Here is a 16,086-nt window from a genome sequence, read left to right as displayed (position 1 = left end):
TCTTCAGCCCCTTGAGATCTGGTGTGTGACAATCCAGAGTTTAGTGTCCTCGAGCTAGCACGGGGATGCCACCTCATTCCAACCCAGAGCCGTGGGCGCCTCTATAACTGTGCGTCCCGTATAACACTCAGATGCAACCCTGACCCCGTCCATCCCACTGCTCCTCCCTCTTTTTACATTGAAGAGATCTCTTGAATAAATTGGGTAATCAAGCATCAGCTCAGTGATCTCTGCCTCTCTGTGGGTTACTTCAGGCCAGTTGGGAGTTTGAGGGCTGCTTTGGAACCAGATCCCCGGAGCAAAAATAAATCGTGAGAATTTTGAAATAATAGCCGGGCTGTCTTCAGGCTCTGGGTCAACTCAGAGTATTTTAAAAAGCTTCAGACGTTAGCGTAGCTGAGTCTGAAGGTGCAAACACTTCCCAAAGTTTGTGCTGATGCTGCCAGAGGTGCCCAAGTTGGATGACGTACAGACCTTTTTAGGAGTACCTGGGTGGCAGAAACGGTTACATGCACTCGACTACTAGCGGAAAGGTTGGGGGTTCAAATTCACCCAGAGGCACCTCGGAAGAAAGGCCTGGTGCTCTGCTTCCAAAAGGTCACAGTCACTGAAAACCCTGCAGAGCACACGGGGTTGCCTTGAGTCAGAGCAGAGTCAATGGCAGCTGGGTCTTTGTTAGCTTTTGAGGGGAATTCAAGGAGATGTCCAAGCAAAACAAGCTTAACCCAGAGTCTGGAACACGAGGCCAATGGAAGGGTGGTGGGCCGTGAGGCTCACCGTTACAGGTTAGTCCAGCATCAACCTCTCCCGTTCGCCTACCCGGCTGGCTCCGCCTTCCCCGACACACCTCCCCCGGCCCGGCCTGGGGACACGGGCCACTGGGATTCCGCCCCTCCACCTTCGTCTATATTCCACCTCAGGCCCCGCCCACAGCAGATCGACTTCGTCTTGGCCCCGCCCCTTAGGTCCTGCCCTCACCAGCTCCTCTTCTTCCCCGGCCCCGCCTTCTGGTGGTCTTTCCCCTTAGGCCCCGCCCACGCCGGGCCCACCTCCCTCTTAGGCCCGCCTCCCGCGGGTGCCGCCGGACTTGTTCCTCCTATCCCAGCCTTGCTCTCCGCCCACCTCCCCAGGCCCCGCCCCCACCGACAGTTCCTGCTTGGTCTTTGCTCGGCTCACAGCCGCTCAGACTCCCACAGGCACAAGGACCCGCCTGGGGCTGCCTTCAGCACTGCCTGAAGGGCGCGCCTCCCAACGTGGAGGCGACAGTCCGGCAAGCGTCCATCGCGCGGGCCACGGTTGCGGATGGAGGGGAGGGTACGCGGTGTCGGCGTCCCTGCGGGCCGGGACCGCGGGATAGGTTCTGTTCTCCCTGCTGAGGCGCGGACCGGGCATCCCCGCGCGCCGCCGGCGAGGAAGGCCCCCGGCACAGGCCCCGGATATTTGCGTCCCAGCCTCCGCCACCGTCCCAGCCGATGGGTCGGGACACAAGATCGCGCTCGCGGTCCGGGGGTCGCAGGAGCCGAAAACAGCGGAGCCGGAGCGAGAGTAGGAGCCGGAGCAGAAGTCGGAGCGAGAGCCATGGGCGGCGAAACCGGCGGCGCCGGGACCAGGAGGGGCGGCGCAGGCGGAGGCGGCGGAGCCGGGAGCGCAGGTGGGGAACGGCTTCTGTCCTCGGGGAACCCCCGGCCTAGGGAGTGGAGATCCCGGCGAGCTAGGAGAGCCTCGAGTCTGTCAGGGAGAGCTCCCTGGAGGAGGTGACGTCTTGAGAACGAGTCGGAAGTAACCAGGCAGCGAAAGGAAAGTGAGAGGTGTCCCCCGCCTCCGTGGTGAGAGGGACAGCAAGAAGCCTCGGAGTGAGCAGGGGACACGGTAGTAGAATATGAGATCAAAGAGGTATCGGGAGAGCAGGTCGTGTGGAGTCTGTGTACCGTGATGAAGAGCTTGGTCGTTATTCGGGGAGAAATGGGGAGCCATGGAGGATTTTGCACAGAGAAGTGATGTGGTCTGACCGCCTTTTGTAAAACTTCTTGTGGTTTTCTGTAGAGAAGACGCTGAGAGGGCTGAGCCCTAGTGGCACCAGGGAGGAGAATGGTGTTGTTGTATCGGCAACAGATGACGGTGGCCTTGACCAGAGGAAGGCAGAGAAAATGGGTAGATTTTAGAGCAATACTGTAGGTAGAGGCCGGTGTTACTGGAGGTGGGATGTCAGTGGGAAGAAGAGTTGATGACAAGTGGCAGGGTTCACAGGTGACTCCGGGAGTCTGGGTCTCAGCTTCCCCATGGCCCACAGTCCACAGGCCTCATCAGATTCAGTCCAGCCTCAGGGCCTTTGCACTGGCTGTTACCGCTGTCTGGAACTCTCTTCCCCTCAAATCTCCCCTGACTCCCACCGACTTTCTCCAGGTCTCTGCCCAGTGCCATCTCCTCAGAGAGGCCCTCCCTGGCCTTTCTGTTCCCTGAACTGCAGCCCCACTGCCATGCTCTGTCCTTTGTGGTTCTATTGTTATTCTTTGTGGTCACTCTGATGTTACATTTTACGTTCGTTTGTTAGTGGGTTTTGTCTTCTGTAAGGCCTCCAGATGGTGAGCCTTGTGAAGGCAGGTTGCCGCTGTATCCCATACCACAGGGACTCAGTAAACATTTGCCAAACAAACGCCTGCCCCATAGGCACTAAGCAGACCTTTGCGATTGTCCTAGCAGGTCGGATTCTGAGGAAAAACTATGGCAGCGACGAGGGAGGAAAAGCCGGAGCCCAGCCCCACGCTGGCGCTCGAGAGACCCGTCCTCCCAATCTGACTCACCAGACGAGCAGCAGCAAGGCAGGTGGGCCCGGCGCAGGCAGACACGCTCCTGGTCCCCAGGCTCCTCAGCATCAAGCTCCACATCCCCGGGCCGCTCCCTGAGCCCCCGGGAGGCAGCGTCGGCCCTGAGCCACCAGCAGAGTCTGCAGGAGCGGCTGCGGCTACGTGAGGAGCGGAAGCAGCAGGAGGAGCTGATGAAGGCCTTTGAGACGCCCGAGGAGAAGCGGGCCCGGCGGCTGGCCAAGAAGGAGGCCAAGGAGAGGAAGAAGCGGGAGAAGATGGGCTGGGGCGAGGAGTACATGGGCTACACCAACACCGACAACCCCTTCGGTGACAACAATCTCCTGGGCACCTTCATCTGGAACAAGGTGAGCCTGGGCACCCAGTGTGGGTGGGTGGGGCCAGCTTACCTGAGCAAGCACATCCCCTCACTGACTGCACGCCCTCCAGGCCCAGCGTCTGATCCTTTTCTCAAACACAGGGACCTCGACCTACCCCAGGGCATTTGCACTTGCTGTTCCCCCTGCCTGGAACGCCCCCCTGCCTCATCCCATTAGCTAGCCTGTTCACATCTTACAGGTCTCGGTTGACATGTCTCCTCTTCAAAGAGGCCTTCTTGGCGACCCTCAGTCACACAAGCAGCCTAGGGTTCTTTGTCAAAGCCCTGCTTCGTGCACCAAGCACATGGTCTAACAAGTTCATACTGTGTGCCTGCGTTTCCTGCTACAGGCAGCGAGCACTGTGAGCAAGTGAACATTAGCCCTTGCCCCTGTGGCTAGACTTCTCTCAGGGAAGGTGTCGTGTGCGGTGTCAGGTGCAGGTTAGAACAAACAGGTCTAGGGTGGTCTCACTGCAGAGGGACTGTCTGAGCACATTCTGGTTTATGGCTGTGGAAATGGCGGATCTGTCTAACGTTTGTTTTTCCTATCAGACTGTGAGCTCCATGGGGCAAGCTCTGTCCCCGGGGTCTGGCACACAGGAGGCACTCCATACACGTGTGTCAGATGAATGAGCTTCTGTGTTCAGGTGTCCCACTGACAAGACGAGCCTTCCTGGTGCTTTCTCAGGCCCGGGGGGCAGAGCCATTCCTGACATGGGGGCCCACCGCACAGTGAGGGCTACCGTCAGCCCTCAGTCTGACAGACACAGGTGGGGGTCGGCCAACCCCAGCACTCCTTCATCAAGCGCTGTTGTAACAAAAAAAATACCACAGATGAGTGCCTTTAAAGAACAGGAATTTACCGTCTCACGGGTTCAGAGGTTGGGATCCTGAATTGTTATTAGCTTTAAGGAGGGGTCTCTCCTGGTCCTGCCCCTCTGCTGCCCTGATAGCGTGACACAAAAGGTTACTTTCAAGTCCAGTTTGACTCACGGCGCCCCATGTGTGTCAGAGTAGAACTGTGCTCCATAGGGTTTTCAAAGGCTGATTTTTTGGAAGGAGATAGCAAGGCCTTTCTTCCAAGGTGTGTCTGGTTGGGCTCAAATATCTAACGTTTGGTTAGCAGCCTAGTGCGTTCACTGTGTCCGCCTTCCAGGAACAACTAGGGGTGGAATTGTGTTATTGGCTCTGGGAGTATTCAGGGGGCATTGTGTTCTAGCGGGAGTCAGAAGAGCGGACGCTGTGGGGAGGTTACTTCTCTCTGACCACACCGTCCTCACCCGCAGAGCAAATGCTTTGCCCTGGTTTATCTCATAGGTCAGCGAGTCCACGTCTTCCTTGTGTGCTGTAGGGGCAGGTTAGGAGGGGCTCTGCAGGGCTCTGTGCAGCCCCAGCTGCCCAGCTGGAACTCAGCAGTGTGTCCTTCCAGGCCCTGGAGAAGAAGGGGATTAGCCACCTGGAGGAGAAGGAGCTGAAGGAACGGAACAAGAGGATTCAGGAGGACAACCGGCTGGAGCTCCAGAAGGTGGGTACCCTTGGCCCGCTGTATGTGAGGGCAGGAGGCCTTCCCTCTCAAAGGCCTGGAGGGGCCAGCGCACACTCTGGCTTAAGCCAAAGTGGGCCTAGATTGGCTTAGGAGACAGAAAAGTTTGGGGGGGATGGTTTCAGGAATGGCTGGATCCAGGTGCCTAGACAGCTCTTCCAGGAAGCTGTTTTTTCCATCTCTCGGTTTTCGGCTTTACCTTCAGGCACTCCTTTCCTGGTGACAACTCTGGCCTCCCACATCCCTAGCAGAAAGGGCCTGTCCTGTCCCCTGTCCAAAGCCTTAGCATCCCTGTACTGACCCCTGTGCCCAGGTCAGGTGGGTTGGGCTGTCTGGTTGGGCCAGGATTGGAGCCCCACCCCTGACGCCAGTGGATCCCATGATCTGAGAGGGCAGCAGGTCAGGCCCAGGCCGTGCCCACATGCCCCACCCCTGTGCCTGTAGGTGAAGCAGCTGCGCTTGGAGCGTGAGCGGGAGAAGGCCATGCGGGAACAGGAACTAGAGATGCTGCAGCGGGAGAAGGAGGCGGAGCACTTCAAGACATGGGAGGAGCAGGAGGATAACTTCCACCTGCAGCAGGCCAAGCTGCGGTGCGCCGGCGAGCAGGGCTGGGGGTGGGCGGGGCAGGCGGGGGTGGGCAGGCGGCGCCGGCGGGGGCATGGCAGTCTTCCTGCCCTGTCGGATGCCCCTGACCTGCTGCCCTCCACCCCGCTTAGGGCTCGGCTCAGCGGCCCCCTCTCCTAGGAAGCCTTCCGTGACCACCACCCTGCCCCTGGACTCACCTGGTCCCCAGTGCTCTGTGTGGTTGTCCGTAAAGGCAGGGCCGGGTCTTCAGAGGGGAGGGGCGCAGCCCGGCTTTGACACCCCTTCTGCCCCCCTCGCAGCTCTAAGATCCGAATCCGGGACGGGCGAGCCAAGCCCATCGATTTGCTGGCCAAGTACATCAGTGCTGAGGACGACGACCTGGCCGTGGAGATGCATGAGCCCTACACCTTCCTCAACGGGCTCACCGTGGCCGACATGGAGGACCTGCTGGAGGACATCCAGGTGCCTGCCGGGAGGATGGCCCTCACCCCTGCCCCGCCCCCAGTCCTCAGGCCCTGTCCTGATAGGATACGCCCACACCCCTGCCCCACCCCCAGTTATCAGGCCCCGCCATGATAGGTCACGCCCTCACCCCTGCCCCGCCCCCAGTCCTCAGGTCGCGTAGATATGTCACGCCCTCACCCCGCCCCACCCCAGTCCTCAGGCCCCGCCCTGATAGGACACGCCCTCACCCCGCCCCACCCCCAACCCTCACCTCTCCACTCCACCTCACCACCAGGTGTACATGGAACTGGAGCAGGGCAAGAATGCCGATTTTTGGCGGGATATGACCATCATCACTGAGGACGAGATCTCCAAGCTCCGAAAGCTGGAGGCGTCGGGCAAGGGGCCAGGTGACTGCGGGGCCAGGAAGATGCCTACGTGCACGATCGGGGTTGCAGGGCTGGGGGACCATCAAGGATTGCTGGGTCCAAGGTGGCAAATGTTCGGAAGCCCCAGACGCATGACGAGACTTGGCTTCTCCTGTGCCTTGGTTTCCCCATTCATGGCTCTTCTCATGGTTTCTTTTAAGAGGTCGCTTTACCTCCTGCAAGCACTAGGCAGCAGCACCCAGGTGGTCCGGGTGGCTGGTCCTGGGCTGGGGAGCTCACTCAGAGCAGGGGACATGCAGGGTGGACAGCCTGCCCCTGGGCCTTACAGCCCAATCCCAGGCAGCCCCTGAGGTGATCCTCTCATGTCCTGTCAGCTTGTGGTTTTTCTGTAAATTGATTTTTCCTTTTCTCACAGTAGTTACACGCACGTGATGGAAAAGGGAACGCGCTCTAAAGCAGTATCCTTTCTCCTCAGCACTGCTGACATGGGAGAGGATCCTCCTCTGGGCTGGGGCCATCCTGTGCCCTGTAGGGTGTTGAGCAGCATCCCCAGCCTCCACCCACACCCCACTCAATGCCAGGAGCACCACCACCCTCTAGTTCCACTGTGCATTGCGTCCCTGTCATCACACCCTGTCTTTCCGTTCTTAGGCATTACCACCACCCACCACATGGTGGCCAAAACCACACGATGACACTTCCCCTCAGTGCCCCTCCCCCCAGGAGCCTATAAATCCTATTAGCTGTTCAGGCAGGGTGGTCGTGACAGTTTCCTTCCTTTTAGGAAAAAGAGCAATATCCTTTATCTTTTCAAATTCAGTTTTGTTTTTGTTTTTCCACTGAGGTGACCCTGGTTCATTCTGCCTCTTGCTCAGGCCTCTCTCTGCTCTGTGACAGCTGCGAGCAGGGGCTCTGCAGCCTGCTGAGTGGGCTCACCCCCAGGCTGGTGACCAGCTTGGCAACCTGGGCTGGCCATGTTGCCTCCTCAGAGCCCAGTTGTCCTGTTCGTGCAGCAGGGTTGAGATACCTGTGTACCTGGTCAATTGTGTGAAGACAAAGTTGGTGAGTGGTGGTGACGCACTTGAAGCGGTACCTGCCGCAGTGAGGGCTAGCACTAGTCACAGCGATCTCACTAGCAGTATAAGTTGTCGTTAGTTTCTGTGAGGTGGATTCCACCTCACGGTGAGTGTGGTGATTAAGCTTGTGTATCGGTTTGGTTGGGCCATGATTTTTAGCGGTTTGGCAGTTATGAAATGATATCATCAGCTCCATGATAATATCTGCAATGAGCAGCCAATCAGTTGAAAGGGAGTTTTCCAGGTGTGGCCTCCCTCCAGTAGACAGATGGATGTTCCAGGAAGGCTCCCGTTCTGGATCCTGGATCTTCCAGCACTGCACTTGGCTGTTCGCTTTGCTTGGAGTGAGAGATGGCCAGGTGTGCGATTGTATACTCATTCATGGGTTGTGGCCAGTGGTTTGGCTGGATGGTCAGGGGTTTGGGAAGAACATGATTGGAAAATTGGAGACAAGGAGGTATGGGGAAGAGGCATGTGGATAGACCACAGCGAATGGGGCAAATAAGTGAAAATGTTTGTGTCTCGTGTGAATGCTGACCAAAGGGTGATTTCAGCAGAGGAGGATTTTAATAATCAAGTGGATAGGATGACCAATTCTGTAGAAACTAGTCCCCCTCTTTGCCCAGCCCCTCCCATCACTGCTCAGTGGGCTCATGAACAAAGTGGCCATGGTGGCAGGGATGGAGGTTATGTATGGGCTCAACAACATGGACTTCCACTCACCAAGGCTGACTTGGCTGCAGTCACTGCTGAGTGCCCAATCTGCAGAGACCAACACTGAGTCCCCAATGTGGAGCCATTCCTTGACATGATCAGCCGGCAACCTGGTGGCAAATTGATTACATTGGACCGCTTCCATCATGGAAAGGGCAGTGTTTTTACTGGAATAGACACTCTGGATATGGGTTTGCCTTCCCTTCATCTGCGGACTTACAGAAGGCCTTATCCGCTGTCGTGGTGTCCCACACAGCATCGCTTCAGATCAAGAGACTCACTTTACAGCAAAGAAGTGCAGTAACGGGTCTGTGGTCCTGGCACTCACTGGCCTTAACGTGTTCTCCATCATCCTGCAGTAGTTGGCTTGATGAAACGATGGAATGATCTTCTGAAGGTACAATTATGGCACCACCCAGGTGGCAGTACCTCGCAGGGTTGGGGCAGTGTTCTCTGGGAGGCTGGACGTGCTGTAAGCCAGCATCCAGTACGTGGTGCTGTTTCTTCCGTATTCAGAATTCACGGGTCCAGTAATCAAGGGGTGAAATGGGAGCGGCACCACTCGTCACTATTACTGCTAGTGACCCAGTTGCCAGATTTTTGCTTCCTCATCCTGTGATCCCATGCTCTGCAGGCCTAGAGGTCTTAGATCCAATGTGAAGAATACTCCCACCTGGAGATATGACACTGATTATATTGAACTGGACGTTAAAAATGCTACACGGCCACTTTGGGCGCTCCCCATGTCTCTGGATCAACAGGCGAAGAAGGGAGTTACCATGTTTGCAATGTGTGATCGATCCTGGTTATCAAGAGGAAATGGGGTTGATACTCCATAACGGAAATGAAGAAGGGTGTGTGTGGAGTACGGGAGATCCTTTAGGGCATCTCTGAATACTACTATGTCCTGTGATGAAAGTCAATGGAAAACTAGAGCAACCTAATTCCAGCAAGACTGCTAATGGCTCAGACCCTTCAGGAATGAAGGTCGCGGTCACCCGACTAGGCAAAGAACCACGACCAGCTGAGATGCTTGCTGAGGGCAAAGGGAATATGGAATGGGTGGTGGAAGAAGGTAGTTCTAAATGCCAGTAACAGCCACGTGACCAGTTGCAGAAACGAGGGCTGTAATTGTTAGGAGTATTTCTTGTACGTGTACATCAAGGAGCTCGGGTGGCTCAGTGGTTAAGAGCTCAACTGCTAACCAAAAGGTCGGTAGTTTGAATCCACCAGCTGCTCCTAGGAAACCCTGTGGTGCAGTTCTCCTCCGTCCTATAGGGTCTCTATGAATCAGAACTCACCCACAGCAACAAGTTCATGTGTACATCAGACGTTTTTGTTTTCTTCCCTTATAAGATGTAAATGGGGCTGGTGCATTTTTGGTTGTGTGCATGTTAGTTGTATCACGTTAGAGGCAGGGATGACTCTGTAACTGTCTCTGTTCAGAGATCGCGTATGGTTTAAGGAGATACGTACGGGTGCCAAGTTGACAAGGGGTGGACTGTGTTGGTTAAGGTTGTGTGTCAGCCCGGCTGGGCCGTGATTCTCAGTGGTTTGGCAGTTATGTAACGATGTAATAACTCCCTGATGGAATCTGCTAGGAGCAACCAATCAGTTAAAAGGGAGTTTCCATGGGGGTGTGGCCTGCCTCCAGCGAATGAGTGGATGTTCCGGCAGGTCTCTTCCTCTGAATCCTGCCTCTGACTTGTCATCATCTGACCTCTGCTTCTTGGGACTTGAACCAGCAACCCGCCGTATTGCCGGCCGATCTTGGGACTTGTCGACCTCCGTAGCCTGTGACATGGCACTGGGTTATAGCCTGTGAGCCAGCGGCCTGCCACATCTGACCTGCCCGTCTTGGGTTCCTGAGCGTCTGCAGGCACTGGAGTCTGGAGAAGCCTCCAGCCTGACATCTGACTCATGGACTTGGGACTTGGCAGCCTCTACAACCACGCAAGCCATTTTCTTGAGATAAATTTATCTTTGTTTCTGTGTGTGTATATATGTGTATATATGTGTGTGTGTATGTGTATGTGTATCTATGTGCATGTACACATTTCACTGGTTTTGCTTCTCTAGAGATCCCAGCCTAAAACAGTGACCCCATATGTGCAGAGTAGAACTGCCCCATAAGATTTTCAAGGCCGTGACCTTTTGGAACCAGGTCACCAGGCCTTTCTTCCGAGGCACCACTGTCTTAGGGACCTCGTAACTAAGAGGAGATGGCTGCTGCGTTAGCCTTTCCTCCAGACAGAAGGCCCCCTCCCACCGAGTGGCTCTCGTGAATCATTGTAGAGTGTTCTGCCCCCTTCGTGACTGCTCACGCCACACACAGATGGGCCTTCCCAGGTCTTACTGTCTCCAGCCTTGACCAGGTGGCACCCAGCCTTTTGCTCTCACAGAGCAAAGCTGTGTCCCGAACCAACTTTCCTTAACCAGCTCCCCAGCAGGCACCTGCAGAGGCTCTTTTGTTCGTGTTGTAAGTTTTCACGTCTGTGTGAGTGAGCACAGGCCCAGCCCACAGGCCCAGAAATGGGGGGCCGAGTCCTGCCTTCCTCCTGAAAGGTTTTCACACACATTATAGCTCACAGCCTGGGGTGCCATGGCTGCATCTCAAGATCCTGATGCCCAGGGCTGGGCCGATCAGCTGGAGGGGACCAGGATCCCTGTTGACCTCGTCCAGCCAGCTGGGGTCTGGACATGGGCCCTTGGGTCCTTTGCCTACCTCAGGGGTGGGACAAGGGACCTTGGAGCAGAGTGCGTGGGCTGGTCAACAACTGTCCTGGGCTCCCCATGCGCCTGGCCTGGTGTGGGGAAACATCAGTGGAATTTTGATGAAGTCACTTCCCTTAGGAAGTCACAAACCAGGCATCTGGGGGAAGAGGAGGACTCAATGGTGGGGGTCCAGGAAGGCTTCCTGCTGGAAGCAAGGCTCCTGCTGGGTGCCCAGGATGGGTGGGGATGAATGAGGTGGCTGGGAGGGGGAGGGTGTGCTGCTGAAAATGAGCATGGCATGTGCCAAGGCCCTGGGGTAGGCAGGGTGTGGGACCTGACAATGCACTTTCAGGGTGCCGGGCCGAGGAGACCGGAGAACAAGCTGGGGCCTCAGCCCTTGACAGCTGCTGTTAGACGGGACAGAGACAGGGTCTCTGGTCCCAGGTGGAGTGAGGACAACTCCAGGACTGGGGGGCAAGGGAGGAGGTGGGTCTGGATTCCAGGGTCCAGCTGCTGAGTGTCCCCCCAAGAAGTGGTTCAGACTGCATGAGGGGGCAAGGGCAGTGGGCCCGGGGTGCCAGCCCAGCTGCTGGGACTTGGGCCAGGCACCGCGTTTCCAGAGCTGCATGTGCATCTCGCCGGCAGCAGTCAAGAATGCATACCCTGCTGGCCTGCACTTCCAACAGTGGCCCAGCTGAGGTCCACAGGCACTCCTAAACAAGGCCGCTGGTCGGCAGCTCAGTGCCCGGAAGACTCAGCCCAGTGGAGGGACCCAGGAATTAGGGGAGGTGGGGGCCAAATGGGGTCGGGGTGGCAGGCAAGGATGCAGGTCCTACCTATGGTGAGCGTTCCCCTCTTCCCCTCACCCAGGTGAGCGCCGCGAAGGCGTCAACGCCTCCGTCAGCTCAGACGTGCAGTCAGTCTTCAAGGGGAAGACATACAGCCAGCTGCAGGTCATCTTCCAGGGCATCGAGGGCAAGATCCGCGCCGGCGGCCCCAACCTGGACATGGGGTATTGGGAGAGCCTGCTGCAGCAACTCCGAGCACACATGGCGCGTGCCAGGTGAGCAGGCAGGTGGGTGCACAGGTGAGCTGGGTGGACAGGGAGGTAAGTGAGCCACTGGGCAGTCCGGCAGGCGGGCAGGCCTACAAGTGAGCAGGTGTGGGCCAGGCAGGGAGCAGGCAAGTGAGCAGGCAGGCGGGTGAGTGGGCCTGACCACGTGCCAGGCGCCGTCCTGGGCAGGAATGCCCGTCTTGGGTCAGGCTCACAGGTAGTGTCCAGAATATGCTAGCGGCACCTGTGGGTATCCCCACGGCCTGCCTCCCTCCTGTGATGCCCAGGCAGGGGGACTTAGCGGAAGGGTCCCTAAGCAACTTTTCAAAGCTGCAGGGGCCGGGCCATGGCTGGGGATGCCACCCAGTGATGAGAACTCACTCTGCGATGCACCCAGGGTCCTGAACCCCATGGCCACCCTGCACTGCCGTTCACTCTCCTTCCGGCCCCAAAGGAGCACAGGGCCTTTGCCTCCCTCGGGGTCGTCAGCCTCACAGGCAAGTCCCAGGGCCAATGCCCCCCACCCCCACCCCGCCCCAGCGCTCTGCCTGCCCCGTGCAGGGGTTGTATATATTTTCTCAGCATATTTGGCACCGCCGTGTAAATACAGCGTCTCCTCGCGCCCTCTCACTGTGGTGGTGCCGTGTGAATTCCCAAGGCTGCCTCCTCTTCCTCTTCCACGCCTTCCATGCCCTGCTCGGGACCCCAGGACACCCCACTCAGCACAGCCTTTGCCCAGGACACCACCCACCACTCAGGACCTCAGGACACCCTTCCTAGAACATTTCCACTCAGGGGACACCCTCCCTGCCTGAGACACCCCCCTTCCAGGACCTCAGATACCCCCATTCAGGAGACCCCCGCCCATGTTCCTGAGCCACCCCCGCCTTTGGCCATCAGGTTACATCACACGTGAACCAGGTTCAGGGGCCCTTGTCCCTCTCCACCCTGGACAGTCTTTGGGGATTTGGGGCCTCATATTCCTCAGTCATGTTGGGGTCCTCGGTCACGTCTCATCCCTTAGTCACATCAGGAGCCTTGGCCGGCTCGGGGCAGAACCCAGGGCTCGGGGGCAGGCCTGATGACCCCCCGCCCGTGTCCCAGGCTCCGCGAGCGGCACCAGGACGTGCTGAGGCAGAAGCTGTACAAGCTGAAGCAGGAGCAGGGTGTGGAGAGCGAGCCCCTCTTCCCCATCCTCAAGACAGAGCCGCCCTCCCCCGGCCACAGGTAGGCCTCTCCATGCTGTCCCCTTACCCTCCCCCATGCTGTCCCCACCCTCCCTCTGCTGTCCTCTTACTCTCTTACCCTCCCCCATACTGTCCCCACCTTCCCTGTGCTGTCCCCTTACCCCCCATGCTGTCCCCACCCTCCCCATGCTGTCCCCACCCTCCCCCGTGCTGTCCCCTTAACCCCCGTGCTGTCCCCACCCTCCCCGTGCTGTCCCTTTACTCTCCCCCATACTGTCCCCACCCTCCCGTTCCCCACCGTCACCCATTCTGTCCCTTACCCTCCCCCATTCTGTCCCCCATACTGTTCCCTTCCCTCCCTCACATGTCCTCACCCTCCTCGTGTCCCCCACCCTCCCCAATATCATTCCCCACCCTCCCCCATGTCCCCCACCCTCCCCTATATTGTCCCTCACCCTCTGCCATGCTGTCTCCGTCCTTCCCCTTGCTGTCCCCTGCCATCCCCCGTGTCCCCCGCCCTCCCTTGTGCTGTCCCCTGCCCTCCCCATATGTCCCCGCCCTCCCCCGTGCTGTCCACCACCCTTCCCCGTGCTGTCTCCACCCTCCCTCATGTGTCCCCGTCCTCCCTGTGCTGTCCCCTTACTCTCCCCTATACTGTCCCCCCCGTGCTGTCCCCCACCCTCCCCCATACTGTTCCCTGCCCTCCCCCATGTGTCCTCACCCTTGTGTCCCCCACCCTCCCCAATATCATCCCCTACCTTCCCCCATGTCCCCCGCCCTCCCCCATGCTGTCCCCCACTGTCCCTCATGCGTCCCCGCACTCCCCGTGCTGTCCCCCACCCCTCTTCACTGGCCCACGGGGCCGACCTGGCCCACTCTCTGCAGCCTGGAGCCCGAGGAGCCAGCCCCAGCCCCCAGCCCGCCTGGCCCCTCTGCAGAAGGTGGCCCCGGGGAGGCAGAGGGCGGGGCACCAGAGGCAGAGGGCGAAGCGGTGCTCATGGAGGAGGACCTGATCCAGCAGAGCCTGGACGACTATGATGCTGGACGTTACAGCCCGCGGCTGCTCACCACCCACGAGCTGCCTCTGGATGCCCACGTGCTAGAGCCCGATGAAGACCTGCAGCGCCTGCTTCTGTCACGGCAGCAGCTCCAGGTCACAGGTGCGCAGCCAGCAGGTGCAGGGGGCCAGCCCTGAGCACCACCCACTCCCTGCCTACTTCCCCCAGAGCTAGTGACCACCCAGGCCTCAAGGACACCGATGGGTTGGGGGCTTGTTGGCACCCCTGAGTTTTTTATACCCTTCTCCCGTGGGCGCCTCGTCCCGTGACCGGAGCACTGCCAACCCGGCAGAGCTGAGAGCTGGACTGCAGGAGGCGCTACCCGAGGCCCGGTGCACCAAGCCCAGAATCAGGGTCCTGCGTCTGCCACACCCAAGCCGCTCCTGCTCTCTGCAGTGGTCCCTGTCCCTCTGGGGGCTTTAACGGCCAGGGACGGGGCGCGGGCAGGGCAGCCAGGGCCTCACCCACTGGACGCCTCAGTTTCCCTTTCCTTGGGGGGCAGCCAGCTAACCCCACCCCCGCCCACAGGCGACGCCACTGAGAGCGCCGAGGACATCTTCTTCCGGCGGGCCAAGGAGGGCATGGGGCAGGACGAGGCCCAGTTCAGCGTGGAGATGCCGCTTACGGGCAAGGCCTACCTGTGGGCCGACAAGTACCGGCCGCGCAAGCCTCGCTTCTTCAACCGCGTGCACACGGGCTTCGAGTGGAACAAGTACAACCAGACGCACTATGACTTCGACAACCCGCCGCCCAAGATCGTGCAGGGCTACAAGTTCAACATCTTCTACCCCGACCTCATCGACAAGCGTGCCACGCCCGAGTACTTCCTGGAGGCCTGCGCGGACAACAAGGACTTCGCCATCCTGCGCTTCCACGCGGGGCCGCCCTACGAGGACATCGCCTTCAAGATCGTCAACCGCGAGTGGGAATACTCCCACCGCCACGGCTTCCGCTGCCAGTTCGCCAACGGCATCTTCCAGCTCTGGTTCCATTTTAAGCGCTACCGCTACCCGCCGGTGACAGCAGCCGGCTGGGCGGGGACAGCCTCCCAGTCCACGTCCGACCTGGACATGTGGAGTTCGGGGACGCTGGCGGCCTTGCCCGGGGCTGCCATCGGGTGAGGGGCCTGGCTTCAGAGCCCACCTGAGGCGACTCCTCCCCTCGCTGGGCCTCAGTCTCCCCCTCTGTGAAACGGGGTTGCCACCAAGCCTGTCTTAGAGAGGTGAGGGGCAAACAGAACTGTCTGGACCAGGGTTCTGCCCTGTGACTGGGAACCTGGCGACAGTCAACTGACCCCATTTTATAGCCGGCTGACTGAGGCAGAGCCCAGCCCCATGCCCCTTGGCCACTGCAGGCCGAGAACCAAACCGGAGTCTCCACAACAAAGCCTCATGGAAAACATCCAGCCCCTGCAACGTGCTGGGCGTTTCTTGGCCCTTCCACAGACAGGCTGGAGGAGGTGGCGGCATTCTTGGTGCCAGGCCACCCTGACCTACCCCTAGTGCCGGGTGCCAGCCCCCCCAGGAGGCGGGTGCAGGGAACATGTCATCGTCTACCACTCAGGACTCCCAGTCTCTGTCTGGGGCATGCAGGGACCCAGGATTGCTGGTAACTTTCCCCCAACACAAGCACGGGGACCAGGAGGGCGGGACAGGGTCGTGGGTCAGACACCCCCATGGTGAGCACTCCCTTCCCTGCTTGGGGGAGCCCAGCAACCCAGAGTCCTCATCCATGGCAGAACAGCTGTCTCCAGCCACCAAGCAGTCACTTTCTGTGTCCCCATTTCTCAGATGTAAAGGTCGCAGTCAGGCCAGAAATTCACACAGCCACCGCGCCCGTCAGCCCTGGGCTGGGCAGGCTACCACCAGACACAGACCTCTACCTTCCCATCGTGGAGACAGAAGAGGAGGGGCCCTGCCAGGAGCCCGGCCCACCAGCCCCTCCAGCGGCTCCCAGACCAGCACTCACGCCCACCCCCCTCTTGTGTTTTTGATGCAAAACCCAAACATCACATCTCATCTGGAAATGTTTTCATTTATTTCTCGAGACTTTTCTAGGTGGAAAAAACATACTTTAACTGGTTTACTTCCAAGACCGCATGTTTTCTTAATAAATTTTCTATTTTAGAATAACTGTAGGCT

At 58.6% G+C, this 16,086-nt stretch overlaps 1 protein-coding gene across 3 annotated transcripts; it reads left to right on the top strand.

Moving 5' to 3' along the window:
• The first annotated feature begins 1,393 nt into the window (after positions 1 to 1,393).
• Positions 1,394 to 16,035, top strand: CACTIN (cactin, spliceosome C complex subunit). 3 transcript variants are annotated; one of them, XR_007516408.1, is made up of 11 exons: positions 1,394 to 1,651; positions 2,698 to 3,169; positions 4,610 to 4,705; positions 5,168 to 5,313; positions 5,608 to 5,770; positions 6,048 to 6,162; positions 11,517 to 11,709; positions 12,805 to 12,927; positions 13,773 to 14,047; positions 14,474 to 15,553; positions 15,736 to 16,035. XR_007516408.1 is itself a non-coding variant. In XM_049876386.1 (10 exons), exons 1-10 carry the CDS (start codon positions 1,473 to 1,475, stop codon positions 15,064 to 15,066), a joined length of 2,355 nt encoding a protein of 784 aa, XP_049732343.1. In that variant the 5' UTR covers positions 1,394 to 1,472; the 3' UTR covers positions 15,067 to 16,035. The 3 variants fall into 3 exon arrangements, 2 of the variants coding, with proteins under 2 accessions (XP_049732343.1, XP_049732344.1); XM_049876386.1 differs by having other exon boundaries at positions 14,474 to 16,035; XM_049876387.1 differs by having other exon boundaries at positions 1,397 to 1,651; positions 2,701 to 3,169; positions 14,474 to 16,033.
• Positions 16,036 to 16,086: the final 51 nt, after the last annotated feature.

The sequence above is a fragment of the Elephas maximus genome, chromosome 3, assembly GCF_024166365.1.
Source record: "Elephas maximus indicus isolate mEleMax1 chromosome 3, mEleMax1 primary haplotype, whole genome shotgun sequence".
NCBI lineage: Eukaryota > Metazoa > Chordata > Mammalia > Proboscidea > Elephantidae > Elephas > Elephas maximus.
The sequence above is the reverse complement of the archived record's forward strand: the minus strand, read 5'-3'. Positions and strand labels throughout refer to the sequence as shown.

Excerpts from the sequence above, each read along its gene's own strand:
- CACTIN (XM_049876386.1), top strand. The coding sequence starts at position 1,473 with ATGGGTCGGGACACAAGATCGCGCTCGCGGTCCGGGGGTCGCAGGAGC. Across the intron at positions 12,928-13,772 it reads CCGCCCTCCCCCGGCCACAG|CCTGGAGCCCGAGGAGCCAG; the intron begins GTAGGCCTCTCC and ends CACTCTCTGCAG. Across the intron at positions 14,048-14,473 it reads GCAGCAGCTCCAGGTCACAG|GCGACGCCACTGAGAGCGCC; the intron begins GTGCGCAGCCAG and ends CCCCGCCCACAG.